We start from the raw sequence: 17490 nt of genomic DNA, 5'->3' as shown, positions 1-17490 counted from the left end.
CTGTGGGTGGCGGGAATGGTAGTGCAGCCGCTTCCGAGGGCCCAAGCTTGAAACCCCCGGCTTAGACACAACAGCGGCAGTCCACCTGCACTGACCACCCCACATACATTCTCTTTCCCTTGCTGCTGAGTGAACATTGTTCTCCCAGCGGCTTCCACACCCACACCCAGTTCAACATTTCTCCCTTCCTCAGCACTTAACCGCTGGATGCAACGTTGGGGAGTTTTTCTTTTAATGGGATGATGGAAAGTACATTAGCAAAAGCCAGAGAGAGCATCCCTGGCCATACAGGTGGAATCAAGCGTATCGTTTCTTTTCCGTATCTTTCCAGCCAAAATGCTGATTCCAGCTAGAGGTGAGACCGGCAGATCTACGTTTGTGCACCTCCATAATGGACCTGAGAAATGCGACCAAGTTCTACAGCCTGGCAGAGACACGGCAAAGATGCTAGTCCCTGGGGATGCTGCTGGAAACAGAGCCAGATAGCAGGGTTGGCTCCAAAGGGCAGGAAATACAAGGTGGATAAAACCATAACATTCATTGCACTCAAGGAGCAAGGGAGACAGTGTGCCTGCCTGTTGTGGGATTGGGGCCTGTATGCTTGATTTGTCAAGTGTAAAGAGCAATGGTGTGGGGCCCTGATCCAGTCCAGGACTGTAGCACAGAAGGAGAGCACCTTGAACTCTTTGCCTCCCATAGGGGATCACACTCCACATCAGCACCCCCGCACAGTGATTTCTGTTTGCCAAGGGAGGGGACGCTTCCAATGGTAGCCATGGGAGTTCCCCCAGCCCTCCATCAGGGTGAATATCCTCAGGGTAGCCTGAACTGTACTGGGGCCAGTCTGGGCCAGATCTGATCACATTAATTCCCTCTTACTTTTGCCTATTCCTCTCCCCGCCCCCCTCATTATTCTCATTGTAATTGTAAGTTCCTTGGGGCAGGGCCATGTCATTCTGTTCTGCCAGTAAAGCACCCTTGTTCAGATATGGCTCCGATTCCATGCACACGTTTCTGGTAGTAAATCCAGCTCAGCGGAGACTGCCTTTTGAGTCGGCATGCGGAGGAGGGTTGCACGGGATGTATCAGCACGTATATATGTCTTTGACTGGGCAGATTTTAAAAAGGGTCACCCGGGCCCTCCTGGAGCCCTAGGGAATGTTCATTTGTAGACAATATGAATTACATCACGTTGAATGTTTTGTTGTGCGCACCTTGGATACAATTGGTAGCATGGTGCTATATAAAAAGAGTGAATAGTCCGGTGGAATCATGAAAATTTCCTGCTCTAACCAGTCAGCCGACCTGCTGCCATCTTAAAACCCAGTGGCCATCTTAGGACTTAATACTGACTGAACGAATGTGCACGTGGCAGAGGGAGGGAGGAAAGGAACCAGAACATGCAGAATCAGTGGGGGGAACAGAAAAGCTGCCACACCTGCATACCATGTTGCTTTATATGGTTATGCAAAATGCTAGGGTATACCTTTCTCATGCTTACATGGCCGGAGAGTATAAAACGGTGGGTGTATCTTGCAGTGTTGTTGTTGAGAAGATCTATGAATAGGGAGTGCCCTGTCTCTTTGCTCTCAACCCCTGCAATGGCTTGATTTCATAAATCATTTCTGACATGGAGTGACCCAAACACAGGGTGGAGACGGAGTTTTCTTCCCCAGTCCTCAGGTCAGGCGACCTAGGAAGCTGCCTTCCACTGAGTCAGACCCCGGGTCCATCTAGCTCAGGATTGCCTACACTGACTGGCAGCAACTCTCCAGGGTTTCAGGTGCAGGAGTCTCTTCCAGCCCGACCTGGAGAGGCTGCTGACAGGCAGTGGATCTGGACCTTCTGGTAAATGAGTTAGGGTCCTTCCCTTGGCACAGACGTGGCCTTTGTGAAATGTCCAATGAGCAAGGGTTGCCTAAGCCAGGGATTCCCAGCCTTGGGTCCCCAGAGGCTGTCGGACGACACCTCCCACCACCTCCAGCCACAATGGTCACTATGGCTGAGGGTGTTGAGCTGTGGTCCAACAACATCTTGGCTGTTGTGGGAGTTGTGGTCCAGGAGCATCTGCAGCCCCACAGCTGGGCATCCTTGGCAGAGAACACTGCAAATTTGAGCCTCACAGCCAACATCCATCTGCTTGGTGTCCCGGAGGAGGATGCACCTTATCCATGTGTCAGACCAAACACCTTGGCTGTTGACCCCCCAACTCGGAGGCCAGATTCCCCTGCTGGGGTATAGGTGAAAGTAAGCGTCCTTCAGTTTGGCATCAGTTTCCTGTGACTCAAATGCAAAACAACCACAACAAATATGTATATACCCCCTTTCAACAAAAGTTTCCAAAGCAGTTTACATAGAGAAATAATAAATAAGATGGTCCCCTGTCCCCAAAGGGCTCACAATCTAAAAGGAAACCTAATATAGACGCCAGCAAAGGTCACTGGAGGTCCTGTGCTGGGGGTGGAGAGGGCTAGTTACTCTCCCCCTGCTCAATAAAGAGAATCACCACCATGTTAAAAAGCTGCCTCTTTGCCCAGTTAGCAGAAGAGTGAAGTGACAGCTAGTATGGCCCGGTCTCTTCTTGCAGGCTGGTTTACAGAGTGCCAGCAGCATTGACTGTCTAATGTCTTGGCTTTGACAAAGCTAATTATATGTCAAGGGGAAAGGACGGGGCACACTGAGATCAAAACCCAACGTGCAGTTATCTTTGTTTTCGCACCAACTTCATTTGCCTAGTATGTGTTTGTGTGTTTTCCCTCCCCGCCTCGCCTGCATTTATCTGGACCGGTAATAGGATTCTTAATCCATTTTGCTTGGAGTGTTTGCATACATCCAATGAGGCAGGATGGGAGCTTAATTCTGAAGCTGCTAAATCTACTTTGAGTTGCAAAGTGGATGTGGTATTAATGGCTCCAGCTAAACCCATCCCTATTAGGGGTGGAAATATCAAATAATGAACATGCTGATGATCTCCTCAGCACTGCTCCTTAACTACTCTGCTAGACACTCAAATGAGCAGCACACTGGGATCAACCATGTCTGTAGGGTTATCATTATAATTTTCCTGGGAATCTTGCAGTAACAGAGCTCTCTCTCTCTCTCTCTCTCAGAAAACAGTGTGCCTGAAATTATGTGACACGCAACTCCAGTCAAGGACCACTTCACACTTGCATGGAGGGAAACTCAGGGTTGCCACTGGGTCTAGAACTGTTCACATGGCCAAGCAGGGCTTGCTGAATGCCAATCCTGCTTCTGCTCCCCAACATGCATTCCACACGCCCTATTTGATCATGTGAACAGTTGCATATTCAGTGGCAATCCTGGAATGGCAGCCAGTCATGCTTCCTTAATGAGTGCGCCTGCATACAGCTGGAGTTGCCAACTTGGCCGCCCAGATGCTGTTGGATGCTGACTCCCAGCGTCCCCAGCCACAATGGCCAGATGAAGCTGATTTCACAATAAGACGGTAAAGTGAATATGGAGGCACACCTCATGTGTGTATAGATGACGCATACCTCGGTATTCACTCCACAGTTGTATGGGTACACTTAAAGATATCTCAGATGTACACCATCAACATCTCACTTTGATCCTGCCCTTCCTCTGGGAGCTCAGACCAGTATACATGGTCCTACCCCTTCTCCTTTATTCTCACAAGAACCCTGTGAGGTAGGCTGAGTTGAGAGACAGGAAGGCAGTTCACACGATGATGACAAGGGTAGGGGATGATTCCTACCCAAGGGTGGGAGCTCTATAGGCCCCTGTTTTCCAGTCATCTCTGTAAAAATGTTTCCCAATCATCTCTGTTTTCCATTCATCTGAGTAAAAAGCAAGGTAGGAGGGGAGGAAGTGATTGATAGGCAGCAGCCGAGTCAGAGGGCTTTATAGCCCACCTTGTTAAAGAGCTGGGCACAGCTGTTGCATAGGACGGAGCCTTCCAGCTCAGCTGCTGCTTAGCAGATGGTCACTTCCTCCCCCCTTGCTTTTTACTCAGATGAATAGGAGCTTGGGTAGGATGCACCTCCTACCCTTTTCATCATTGTGTGAACTGCCTTCACCTCTTCTGACCCGGGTCACTCTGTGAGCTTTGAGGTGGTGGTGGGATTTGGACTTGGTATTAAGGCTGGGAATGTCAGAACCTGCACAGTGCTAGCTAGCTGACTTCCATGAGCCTTGCTGGAGCACGGAGTTCTCAGCTAGGCTGCTCATTCATAGGATCCTTCTGGGACAGGAAGGCTATCAGGGATTCCTGCCTGGGCTCAGTGTCTCCTTGGACCAGGTCTGTTGTGCTGCCTGACCTTGGTCCCTGCTTGACTTGCCGCTTGGCTTCAGCTGCGACTCCCAGCTTATCTCTCAATCATGGTTTGTCAGTATCTTGTTCCAGCAGGAAGTCACTGGGTTGTGGGAGACTGGAATCACAGTGGGAGGAGACGAGTAGGGCAAGGTGGGAAAGTGGCCGAGGAACAGGACCAAGGCCAGCAGCTCCCAGGGAACCATCAGGACTTGGAGACTTGGAACTGACTGAGGAGCAGCACCAAGGCCAGCTCCCAGGGTTTCATGGAAGAGCATCTGCTTGGCATGCAGAAGTTCCCGGGTTCAACCCTTGGTGGCAGCATTTCCAGGCAGGGCTGGGAGAGACTCTTGCTCGGAACCTGGCATAAGCTATTGGCTAGTGGGGAGGCTGAGGAGCTGCTCTTGAGGAACTTGGTGTGAGTGGCATCCCCTCCTGCTCTTCGCTTCTTCCTCTGATTGCATCTAGCCCTTTATTGGCCAGGCTCTGGAGACAGGTAGTTAGGATTCTCCTAAGCTTTCAGGTAGCTAGACTCTTCTCATCCAGGCTGTGTCAAAAGGCTGCCCAATCAATCAGTCAATCAAAAGGATTACAAGGACGGAAAAAATTAGAGGCACCAGGCAAGAGCTTCACTCTATAGGGAAAAAAAAAGTTAATACACAGTAGATTAAAAAGAAAATATAGGGTTATATAGAGTTACAGTATACAAAAATAATCAATGCTCCCAAACACTCCCATTTTAAGCTCACAGAAGGCCTGATGTTAAAAACTTCCCCTCGGCGTCTAACCATATATTTTAAAACCCAGTTTCTCCCTACGCTGCTCCTTTAGGAAATTTACAACTTTGGTAACAAGCAAGACCACTCCCCAGTGACCCTTTCTCTGAAGCTCAGCACCGTTATCTCACATTCTTACATTGCAGGCATTCTTTGTCATGTCTTCACTTGCCTAGGAGAGAGGAGGAGATCACATTCTTTTGGACAGTCCTGAGTGAATCAACAAGGAGCTAAGGAAAACAAGCTTGTTTCCAGCAATTCATTGTCAGAGAAACACGTATCAAGTAACAGTGCATCCAAAGATACAGACTTAACCACTTGGGTCAACTGAAACAAGAGACAAGCCATTAAAGTAAGAGATGCTCTTCTCTAGTATTGGTGCAAAATGCCATAATTGGTGACATTCCCTCCGCAGTGGCAAAGGGGCATGGAATGGGATTCCTCTTCTCTGCCTGTTCTTCCTCCTAGATGGCTGCTCCTTCAGCAACGGTCTTACCACTGCTTCCTTTGACAGCTGGTGTTTTCCTCTCCCTTTTGGCCATTCCATCTCTGGCCACCTTAAGCCAGGATAGTCAAAGGCATAAAATCCATGTGGCTTGCATCGACCTCCAAGGATCTTGCCCACATCATCTGAACAAGCTGAAAAGTATCCATGTCCTTTGGTCATGGAGGACAGGCCTATCAGTGGCCACTAGTCTTGTATCTATGGGCCACCTCCAGCCTCAGAGGCACGGTGCCTCTCAGTTCCAGTTGCAGGGGAGCCACAGCAGCAGGAGAGAGGCCATGCCTTTGTCACAGGCCTGTGGGCTGCCCAGAGGCATCTGGTGGGCCACTATGGGAAACAGGATGCTGGACTAGACAGGCCTCCTTGGGCCTAATCCAGCAGGGCTGTTCTTATGACTGGAGAATTTACATCTGGATTTAATAATTGACATAATGATTAAAAGTGACTCGGGTGCCCATGATTGCTACTGTGGTTACAATATGTCTGGCTGGGCCATCCTTGGAGAGGCTGTAGGTCAGAGATAGAGCACCCACTTTGTGTGCAAAAGGTCCCAGGTTCAATTGCTGACATCTTCTCCGCCTAGGACCTTTGGGAAACAGGGGTGGCCCTTTTATGAGGCCTGTAGACCTGATCTGGCCCTGGCAAGCTTTGCAAGGAGCACCTCTGCCCCTCACATGCTTGGCAAAGCTTGCAAAAAGCGGACAACCTTCCCTTCTTCTCATTCCCCACACCACTTTCAAAGCTTGCACCATCAATTTTGAAAGGGGGCTGGCCCACATCTGGGTCATGGGGCAAGGCAATATTTTCTGTTGCCTCAGCCATGGCAATAGCCTCGGCCACCCTTGTTGGGAAAGACCCTTTACCAGACCTTACGTTGTATTTGGTCCATTCAGCCCCATTGCAACCCCCCATGTTTCCCTCTTTTTTTGCTACTGCATGTGTTCTGCTGGATTGGGACCCTCTCTGGTATTTCCTGGAGGCCTAGCCTGTGCCGTCTCTTCCTTCTGGCTTCCTTGTGACTCGCTTGGCTTTCGGATGAGTCTCCCAGGTTCCTTTCAATTATACCACCCCTTTGCGGCGGCTGTAGCTGCTGCGTTTGATGCCCAGGTGTTCCCGCTTGCCTTGATCCGAGACACTCTCTCCGAGTTCCTGCCCTTGCTTCTAATCTCTCCTGGCCTGTTTATATTAATTCTCTCTGCCCGCCGGTGTTCCAAAACGCCTCCCAATTTACTCTCATCTGCCAAATTCATTAATGTGTTGTTTACTCCCTCCTCCAGGTCATTGATGAAGGTATTAAATAAGAGCAGGCCTAGCCCAGATCCCCACAGCACCCCACAAATGCCCCCTCCCCGTCTCTAATTACCTTTTGTTTATGGCCCTTCAGACAGCTCTCAATCCACATGGTGCTCTTCAAGTGATTGGAATTAATTTTTTCCAGGCATGGCGGGCACATAGTAGCGATTAAGATGCGGATTCCTGTGCTGCCTCTCGCAGGCTGCCTCCCGCTGCCCCCCACTGCTCCCCCTTCCTGTGACTTGCCAGCTGCTGCCTTTTCCTGGAAACTTGACGGAACAAGAACGGTTTCCTCCGAACTGTACCAAGAGGCCTCAAGGGCCTCCGCTGTGGCTGGCGGCACAATGAAAACCAAATAGGCTCAAAGGCAGGTCAGAACAGCCCAGCTGGATCCGGCCCATGGCCTGTCTAGTCCATCCTCCTGTTTCCCACAGTGGCCCCCCGGAAGCCGCCTCTGGGAAGCCCCCAAACAGGAGAGGAAGGCAGGGAGCCCTCCCTCCTGCTGTGGCTCCCCTGCAGCTGGCCTCTGGCCACCAAGACTAGTAGCCATTGCAAGAGGCAAGTAAACAGCATGGGCGGGCCCAGGATGTTTAAGGAAGCCCCTTCTTCACCATGAAGGCCACTGCCTGTTCCTCTGGGGAGGTCTGTCTAGGGTTGCCACCAGCTCAGACCTGGGCCTCCCCTATAGCCACCCCCAGGCTAGGAAACACGCGCCCTGCTAGAATCAGAGCTTTGCCATCAGTGACAGCCTTCTAAAAAGACATCTTTTAATGTCTTTTAAATCAAGCTTTTAGTTGGATTTTAAAGTGTGTTAGATGTTTCTAAATGTTTTTGTTGTGTGCTCTTTTTTATTGTGTAAACTGCCTCGAGCGACTAATTTTGGAGGTATATCAAGGTGGAAACAAACAAACATGTATTTAGAAGGCCAAGCAAAGTTGGGGGCAGCTGTGGGAGGTTCTGCCCTGCGTCCTCTCCCAGTTGAGGAACGGAGCCTCCTCAGGTGACTCTGTTCCTGGAATCTCCAGGAATTGGCCGGGGTCTCAGCGTGATTATCGAAAGCAATCTTAGAGATGCTGAGGAGTCGGTATTGTGAATAAGGTGAGCAAAAAATGTGGGGAAACCTACAGGAATTGCTTGGCTCGAAGCTGGCCACCTCAACCATCTTAAGAGGGAGACAGAACCACGTTGGAGCAGGCGGTTTTGGCCCCAGACCGGAAGTGCTGAGGTGGGCACAGCTCCCCTCCCTTTCAGCTAGTGGTGTTGCTGTGCCCGTGAGAGTAGCATGGTGCACACCCATGTAGGAGGCGGTACTCTTTTCCCCTGGTACGGAGAAAAGTCACGGGGCAAGGATCGGGCCAGCCAAGCCAACGGCACAAACCAGGCCACTGTGGAAGGTCCCAGCGTGGCAGGGGTCTCTGCAGAATGGTGCTCCCTAACCAGCTGGCCCTGCCATCTGAAGCCCACATGGCCATTGACACCCCCCCCCCAGTGGCTATGCACCTCACGAGCTTCAGAAGGGGGAGGCACCTCTGCGGGAACCTCGCTGATGGGCTCGGCTGTGGGTCAGAGGGCAAGGCCAGCGAATGCCCCTCCGCCCCAGTGAACAGAAAAGGGGGGGGGGCACAAAGAACTCTCTGGCCAAGTGCCCAGAAATCGGGGTGGGGGGGAGCATGCTTAGTTAGTGCAGAGTAACTACCTCGGAGCCCCGATGGTGTGCTAGTTGAATGGCCAAAATTGAACAGCAAATAAGGAGAGAGTTTCCCTGCAGCTCTTGAACACGGACTGTGCTTTTGTTATGCTGCTCAGCATACCAGACCCAGAAGGGAATGGAGGTGGAGGAACATTTTTAAGTGCCTAGGGCAGCAAAGAACCTTAGGCTGACCCTGGCAAAGCATCGCCAGCTCACTCACTGTGTTTTTCCAATTACTTACCTTCATGCCAGAGGGGAAAAAAAAGTCAAATCCCCGAGTGTCAGGCTGCTTGTAAAGGTGCAGGAGTCAGACAGCCAACTTCTGCACTGTCCCCAGCTCCTTTGCCTTTACCCCAAAGCATCGCCTGCTGATTTCTAGAGCTCAAGCGACTGTGGATGGCACAGGAGCAGTTCAGGCTATCTTTTTCTGTCACATGGCAACCATGCAGGAGCCAACCCTGTAAGAAATGAGGCAACTTCTCTGAAGGTGAGATTTAAGAGCACAGGAGGTGCTCTTATGTGATCACTGCAAGGGTTGGTGTGATGGGGAAGACGTTGGCACCCAAAGAGCAGCAGCAGGGCTGGCGATGTACACTTATTCCTTGATGGCTTTGATGCTGCACACCCATCACTTGATAACAAGGGACGATTTGCCTGTGTGAATGGATCACCACAGAACTGACACCTTTAGCAGAACGTTCATTTTGTCTCGCAACGTCTCAAATTCAACCCATTTTGACCGATCAGTTCACATATTGAGTTGCCAGTCACCAAGGGGCCAGTTATCAGATGACAGGGCGTCAAGTGATGGACACGCATGTGTGAAGTCCCACGGAGGCGTCTTTCAATCAGGTTTTGTTTCTACGCCAATTCAAAACTGTGTTACGGGGTAGCTCATGGGTAGAGCATCTGCTTAGCATGCAGGAGGTCCCAGCTTCGATCCCTGGCAGCATCTCCAGGTGACGCTGGGAAGGTTGTCTGCCTGCAGCCTTGGAGAGCAACTGCCAGTCTGTGCAGGCAAGATTGGACTAGGTGGACCAGTGGCCTGACTCAGTAGACAGCAGCTTCCTACAGACCAGGGCTGCACAGCTTCTGCCCTCCTGCAGATGTTGGACGGCATTGCCCATCACCCATGACTATCCTGTGGCTGGGGATGCAGCCCTCTGTCTGTGGCAATCCTCCCCCCTGATGCCGAGATGGCTCCCCAGCCCTGAGCACTCTGAGCTGGGCTGGACGATCTGCCCCCTTGAATCCCTCCTCTCTCTGGGCCTAGCAGGGCATGAAATGTGCTCCTTCCCTCCTCCAACTCTGTCCACAAGGAGGACGATTACATTTTGCATGGTCTCTGCCTCAGTTTCCTATAGGTCATGGCTGCCCCCAAAGGAGCCTGGGCATTCTGCGGAGAGCCCTTTTGAAGCGGCGATCCTCGTGTTCAAAGGGGAGCCACTCGGCCCTTGGGGGACAGGGAGCCCCCTCTTGTTTGGCTCTCATTTGTGTTTCTATGCCAACTGCTTGGAGGACTTTTGCTGAAAAGCAGCCTGGAAAAGATGTGGAGTGTGAGGTGCTGACCTTCAGCTCAACTCGCAGAACTGCAGTGGGCAAAACTTCCTTGAGGAAGGGGAATTGGGCATTTGGTGTTGATGGTGTCCAAATATGTCGATGCTGCTTTCCAGCACAATGTGTGGGCCTGGTGCGTGGGCCCAAGTCAGGCAACGCAGGGCCAGGAAGTGTTTCACACGGGGCTTTTAATTAAAGCCCTTTAATTTGCATCATCTCCAGAATGAAGGGGGTGCGTTCACATATTGGCCAGATTCTCCCCGAAGCCCCTGCGAGTTATCGGGGAGCAGTTCACATACAGTTTGGGTTTTTCACTGCGCGTTAGAGTGTAGCCTGATCTATATCTCTGGGGTAAACCCAGTAAACCCACAGTGAAGCCTGCTGTGTGTAAAAGTCCCAAGTGGTCTCAGTTCTGAATCAGCAAAAGGCCCCTTCCTATGTTGATAGACTTTGGGGGAACCAGCAGTGCCACCGGCTGCTGCTAGATGGCGCTCTTGTGTCTTTAAAGGAGAGGCTGGCATCTGCTTTCCAACACCCCCCCCCCCCCGAGAGAGGCTAGGGAAAGGACTTCATTTGTGTTTGCAGCCTTTAAATGCATAATAGGTTTTATTCACTCATAATAAATTCCAGCTCCAAGGATGTGCTTTCAGTGACCGTTTTGTCGATATAATTATTAAAATGATGATTATAATATAAACAGATGACAGGGAAGGCCTGTAATTACCAAGAGATAACGAAGAGGAAATCTGCCTTAGCCTCTTGCAGCTCCATGTGGGGTGATAATAGTGACTTCATGTTGGTGTGCCGCCTTCATAGGCTTTAACCGCCGATTGTCAGCTGGAAGTGTGCGTGTCGCTGGGATGAGCGAGGTGACAGCAATGGATGGGACATCCTGGGCTGGTTTTTAAAAGTGGATTTCTTTGTGGCTGTATACAGCCTTTTCCTGACTGAACTAGGCTACGTAGGAACATAGGAAGCTGCCATATACTGAGTCAGACCATTGGTCTGTCTAGCTCAGTATTGTCTTCACAGACTGGCAGCAGCTTCTCCAAGGCTGCAGGCAGGAATCTCTCTCAGCCCTCTCTTGGAGATGCTGCCAGGGAGGGAGCTGGGAACCTCAGATGCTCTTCCCAGAGTGGCTCCATCCATCCCCTGCGGGGAATATCTTCCAGTGCTCACACTTCTAGTCTCCCTTTCATATGCAACCAGGGCGGACCCTGCTTAGCTAAGGGGACAAGTCATGCTTGCTACCACCAGACCAGCTCTCCTCTTAAAATGCACTCTTCCCAGTAGAAGACTGCATTTGCAGCTTAAAAGTTTAGTGACACCCTGTATGGATTACACCACCTACCACCTGGATTGCCAATGCTTCCCCCTGACTTTGCTCTTATGTTTTTCCAGCAGCAGGCTGGTGGGCAGAAATTGAACAGAGGCAGCTTTCTGGTACAGAGATAAAGTGATGTAAAAGTGCTGTCTGCTCAGTTTTAAAATACCAGGTGGCTGTTTACAGGCACAGCAACAGGATGGATGGAAAAGCTGGCAACCAACTGGCCTACCCTGTCTGTTCCAAAGAGAGCCAAAGTGACCAGAGGCCAAGAAGGAGTCCTTCACCCCGAAGACCTGATCAGACCAGGGGATTGCAGCAGCAGGGGTTGCTCTTGTGCAAATATCAAGGGCCCAAGGGCCTTTGTTTCCATTTTTTCCATGTGTTTGCCCAAATACCATCAGGAGTCACTGGAAAAGAGATTTCAGACTTCTGGGGACCAGCATCAGCATCCTGGTCCTTAGGATTGCTGGTCTTGCAGCAGCAAGCACGAATGGTCCCCTCTGCTAAGTAGGGTCCACCCTGGTTTGCATTTGGATGGGAGCCTACACATGTGAGCAAGGTATTCCCTTTAGGCGATGGCACCGTTCTGGGAAGAGCACCAGAAGGTCCCAAGTTCCCTCCCTGGCAGCATCTCCAGAGAGGGCTGAGAGAGACTCTGTCTGCAACCTTGGAGAAGCCGCTGCCAGTCTGTGTAGGCAATGCTGAGCTGGATGGACCAAGGGTCTGACTCGGTGTAAGGCAGCTTCCTATGTTCATCCTGAGTTTGGTCAAATGGCTGGGGAAAATATTACAGTTGATAGGCAAACAACAACATGCAGGTTTTAGGTAGCTCAGGTGCTTGGACTTCTCCTGACCGGGATTGTCTGCTTTAAGGATTCCTGGATCCTGGACCACAGGGTGATGGCGTCTGCGTGTGTGCTTCTTTGCAACGACCTCTCTGCAGCATCATTAATAATATTTTTTTACCTGTGCAGTTCTTCCATTTCTCATAACCTGGGGGGATTGCTAATGGCCGAGCAGGCCGGTTCAGACTCCTTTTCTCTAGCTCAATCAAATCATGAAGGCGCCAGGTTACTTTTATTGATCCGTGGGTTCCTGACAAGGTTTGCCACAAGAAAGCAGCGGCAAGATCATCCCCTTTGCTTTGTTTTTTTAAAAAAATACTCATTGAGTGGGAGAGAGGCCTGCTTCTCTCTCTCTCTCTCTCTCTCTCAAAAATTGCTTCTAAAAGCTTCCAAACAGACTCCCGCAAACATCCATCGGTGGAGGAGCGGGCTTGCTAATTGTTCTGCTGAAGCGATCCAAGCAGTATTTTAGGAGGCTGCCAAAGACAAATAAGCAGTCTGTGTGTGAGTCGTAAAAACTCTCTTAATGCCCTTCCTAGGCCTTTTTAATTAGAGCTAAATGCACTTAATTGCCACACACTTAGATCAAAGGTAAATAAGTCGGTATGTCACAATAGGGAGAGGGCTGAGGCTTTTTCTTCTTTTCTTTTAAGGTGCTTTTGTGTCTGCTTCTCTCTGGTTGTGCTGTTCTCTCTACATTCCTGAGACAGGCATTTGAAAAGCATTGCTTAGCATGCCACAGAAAACGCTTCGGCTTGACATCCCTATTATGGGGCCTCACGCTCTCTTAGCCTCCTCCTCTAGACATTTTCAAAGTAGAAAGTCACTTTCGACTTTAAGGCCAGATGCAATAAAAGCCCTTGTGGACCACTGTCACGGATTCAGACGCGTAATATTGGGCCCTCTCCCATGGTAATTTGTGCGTCCCTCCTCCTAATTTGCTTAGCCAGCTGTGCTGCTGCAAAATATGAATTATGATTCATGTTCTTCCTAGCTCACAAACATATTGTGGGTTTCTCACTTCCTCAAAGTAGTGAGAAGTTACGGGGCAGTGCTACTTGGGTTTGGCTTCTTTTGGAAGAGAGCGAATGGGAGATTTGCTGCATTTTCGGCACATTTGCTTTATTTACAAAGAGATAAGTGGCGGCAAGCAGCAGATCTCTGAACCTACATGAGATCCCTGCACTCTCAAAGTGTCTTCAGCCTTCAGGCAACACACAGCTTCCTCCCTGTCTCTTCCAAACTGCGGAGTTGTTTTGCAGACAGAGACACACAGCTCTGACCTCTCCCTGCGGCTGGAGTGTCCAAAAATATTCAATGCATAATAAAATATATATTTAATAATCTATAAATAAAACATTATTAATGATGCAGAGGTCTTTGCAAAGAAGCACACACCCAGAAGCAACTGCCCTGTGGTCCAGGAATCTTTCAAGCAGACAATCCAGGTTAGGAGAAGCCCAGGACTCGAAGCTGCCTAAACCTTGCATCCTGTTTTTGCTTAAGAATTGAAATATTTTCCCTCATCTTTTGACCAGCCTCAGGATGCTGGTGTGTGTGTGTGTGTGTGTGTGTGTGTGTGTGTGTGTGTGTGTGAGAGAGAGAGCGCTCCCCAATGTCTGATGGGTATCTCATTCATACAGAGAGGAGAGCCCAACTCAACAAGGACTCCCATAACCCAACCATTCTGGGCAGTTTCAGGACACTCTTAATTCTGCTATGTAAATGAGTTTAATTTTGTTTTGTTACTGTAAGTTTGCAAGCTACTTTGAGATTATTAAATTAAATTAAAAGCAGGATATACATGCATTTTAATAAATAAATATTTGCCAAACAAAGGGGAAAGAATGATTGGCCAGCTGCCAGAACACCTTTATACAACTGTGTTCACAGTATTTTGCACACATTATCCCAGTAATGTTTACCACAGCCCTGTTAAGTAGGTCAGCATTATTATATTGATAATGTGGGGGTGAGGTGGGCTTACAGAAAATTTGTTTATCATTTGTTGATCATATCTATATACCACCTGATCTGTGTATGCCTACGTGGTGAACATAATTTAAAATACAACAAACGTAACGACAGAATAAAATCAATTAAAACAATTTTATAGAATAAAAACGTGTTTAAAATTAATTTTGACTAAAAGCTGGAGAGAACAGGTGCTACTTCAGAAACTTTTAAAAAGCAGCCAGATATTGAGAAGCTCTCATTTGGCGAGAAGAACAGTGGCTGTGGGGAGATTTGAATCGGGAATTCTCTGGTGCCCTCTGATTCATAGCCGCCATACCAAATATATATATTTTGCACATATAAACATGCATAGGAGGTGCCAAGGGCGGAGGAGGGACTCAAGTGTCCCCCAGAGAAGTAGCTTGCCATGGGGCACTCTCATGGGCAAATCTAGATTGATGCCTCAGATCTATCTATCTATCTATCATAGTAAAAGGCATTTATTAGGGAGTGCTTTTATTATCATAGATAGATAGATAGATGAGGCGTCAATCTGGATTTGCCCATGCGTGACCATGGGGTCACTCCCATTTATGTGTAGGGTGGGAGCACTAATGTGAAATACACCAGTTTTGTTTTTCTTTCAGAAATCTAACATGTGGGACATCATTGGTCCTCCCCCGCAGAAATGCCTTTTGTCCTCCTGCGCCGATATATATTTTTCTGGTGCTGCTGCAGTAGACAGGGACGAGTCTGCAAGAACCTGAGGTTAGATTTATTGCAAAAGCAGAGGGCAGCCAATGGCCTGACTCAGGATAAGCCAACTCCTTATGTGCACATACCTTCTCGGTGCACCAGGGGCTGTCCCCACTTCAGTTTCCAAGGAGCTCTGTCATGCAAATAACATGTGAGAAGCACAAAGTCCCAGCAAGACCCATGGGCATCTGCAGGACTTTCCCCAGGGCTGGGGGGAGCCTGTAACCCTATACCCACTTACCTGGGAGTAAGCCCTATTGAATTCAAGGAGACTGGCTCAATTTGGGGTGTGTGTGTGTGTGTGTGCCCTTCTTGCCCCTTGGATGCCCATGGGAAGACCATCGCTTGCAGAAAAGTAGCAGTTTCTCGTTTTTATAAGGGCCATCAGGAGAGACGGCAGAGAAGTTGGCCATCTGAAAGGCACCGCCTTGAAATGTCTGTATTTGGGGCGCTATGACCAAGAGCCTGGACGTCCCTGGCTGAAACCTTTCCTCACCCATGAACTCTGGAGGTAACCGCAACCCTCACCCTTCCACAGTTTCCCCTTGCCAGTATGATTATTACTACAAATATTTACATACCGCTTTTCAACCAAAGAAATCCACAAAGTGGTCTACATGGAAACATAAACAAGACGGTTCCTGCCTGCCCCCAAACAACTCACAATCTGGACAGAAACAGAAGGTAGCCACCAGCAAGGAACAACTACTGGAGGAGTGCAGTGCTGCTGCGTTTGGAAGAGGCAGTGGCTAGAGCCACGGCTTTAACAGCTGCCTCGATAATACCGATTGGCTGGATTCTTGTAAGCATTGAAACAAAACAATGTACCTGAAAGGACACGAACTCTCTGAAGTGCCATCTAAATGCTAAGCCTTATTAGCACACTGAGAGGGCTGTTCTGGAGCAACCTGGGGTGTGGATTCAATTTCATGTTTGGGCAGGATTTTATCTGCTGTATTTTACGAACCAAACCCTGCATTCCTGAGCTTGCTAAAATTCGAAGTGTTCATTCACGGCCCTACCAAGCTCAATGGGGCCTACTTCCCAGTTAGTGTGCATAGCATCGAGACCGCAGGACGTTCTGTGGTTTGCGTAACAGGCAGTTGGGAAGGCAGTTGATAGAGTAAACTGAGCCATTGACTGTAACTCGGTGCTTAATTAAGTGTGCAGACATGGATGCAGACTCATTGCGATTACTGAGCTAAGAGAAGAATTCCCCTCTCCCGAAATGCTCAGGCTTCTCTCTCTCTCTCTTAAAAGAGTATCTATTGCTGCTTGTCCTCTGATGGTAGGATGAAGGATTGTTCCATGCTTATAGATGAGTGCACTCTACACACAAGCCTGTTGGAGGGCTGATGAATTGGCTTCCTTTTAGGATTATTTACTCTCAGCAGATTGAAGATGGTCTGGGTGATTATATATATATATACATATACAGAATTATGAATCAATTTCATTTTCACTGGTGCCAGTGCAATCAATACAATGACCTCATCAATATCATCTCTTTGTCTAAGTATTAGTTCCCTTGTCCATATGAATATTGCCGTTACGGAAGCCTGGGGTCTGAAACTTGGACCCCAATAGATTTGCTTTTGGAAGCTTCGCCGAGTCACTCTTTGCTGTTTGCTGGGGTGGGGGTGGGTGGGTCCAGATCCCCTAAAGGCAGACTGAAACCATCTCGACATATTCAAGATCCCCAGGAGGGTTGCTACAGGTTGCCTGTAGAGAAATACCTGCACAATGGGGCAGATGGTCTTTTAAACTCTGGCTCCCTCCCCCTCTTCCAAGAAGGGCCAGAATTCAAATATACAAACCACAGAGCGCAATGTACTGAGCCTAACTAAACTAAAATCAAACAGAAAGAAGCTTAGACAAGGCCCTTGTTCATTGAAATCAATTCCCAAGGCAGCCTGATTGATTTATAAGCATACTTTTCGGTTTCATTGATTTAAGGATTCAGCTTGTTTGAAAGCAAGTCATGGAAGAGTTCTTCCAACCCTCACTTTCTATTCATCAGTGACCGTAATTAACAAGCACAGACAATGGGGAGGAGGGGGAGGCAATGTCCTCCTCTCTTCTTCTTTTTATAGTGCTACATTCATTAAGGAGTGCTGACCTCATTCAAGGCACATTCCCATGTTTGGGATTAAGACAGATCTGGGCGACAGAAATATTTGAGTGAAAAGGAAGCCACTTGCCTCCCTGCTTTCCTGTTCCAAGTGCCGTGGTCTCAGAATCAGTGTCAGGAAGGTGATAGCTTTTATTGGAGCCTCCAGTCCGGTAGTTTAAAAATGATGCAAGCTTCTGTGTTACACTGAATCCTTCACCAGACAAAGAAAGAATATTCAGAGCTCCATCCAGTGCATATTTACTCAGAAATAATGTCTATTGTGTTCAACACATTTGCATGGGATTGCCGCCTCAGAACAGGCGAAAAAGCAGGATCTTCAGTCCTGTGAGGGTTTTTGGAAGCGGAAGGTAGAGATGGTTA

At 48.9% G+C, this 17490-nt stretch overlaps 1 protein-coding gene across 2 annotated transcripts in view; it reads left to right on the top strand.

Annotated features, from left to right (window-relative positions):
* The window catches only part of TSPAN6 (tetraspanin 6), a 67211-nt gene extending 50712 nt beyond the window's left edge, over window positions 1–16499 (top strand). Inside the window, exons 7-9 of one of the 2 annotated variants that reach the window (XR_008311698.1) lie at window positions 5214–5419; window positions 14888–15008; window positions 15376–16499. Coding sequence is in view for 1 of the 2 variants with exons in the window: in XM_053274414.1 (XP_053130389.1) it covers window positions 332–343 (12 nt within the window). In the remaining variant the exon portion in view is untranslated. Of the gene's footprint in view, window positions 1–331; window positions 1257–5213; window positions 5420–14887; window positions 15009–15375 lie in introns of those variants that run through there. The other variant, XM_053274414.1, reaches the window with a different exon arrangement.
* The last annotated feature ends 991 nt before the right edge of the window (window positions 16500–17490 follow it).

This window comes from Hemicordylus capensis, chromosome 11 (genome assembly GCF_027244095.1).
Source record: "Hemicordylus capensis ecotype Gifberg chromosome 11, rHemCap1.1.pri, whole genome shotgun sequence".
Taxonomy (NCBI): Eukaryota; Metazoa; Chordata; class Lepidosauria; order Squamata; family Cordylidae; genus Hemicordylus; species Hemicordylus capensis.
The sequence above is the reverse complement of the archived record's forward strand: the minus strand, read 5'-3'. Positions and strand labels throughout refer to the sequence as shown.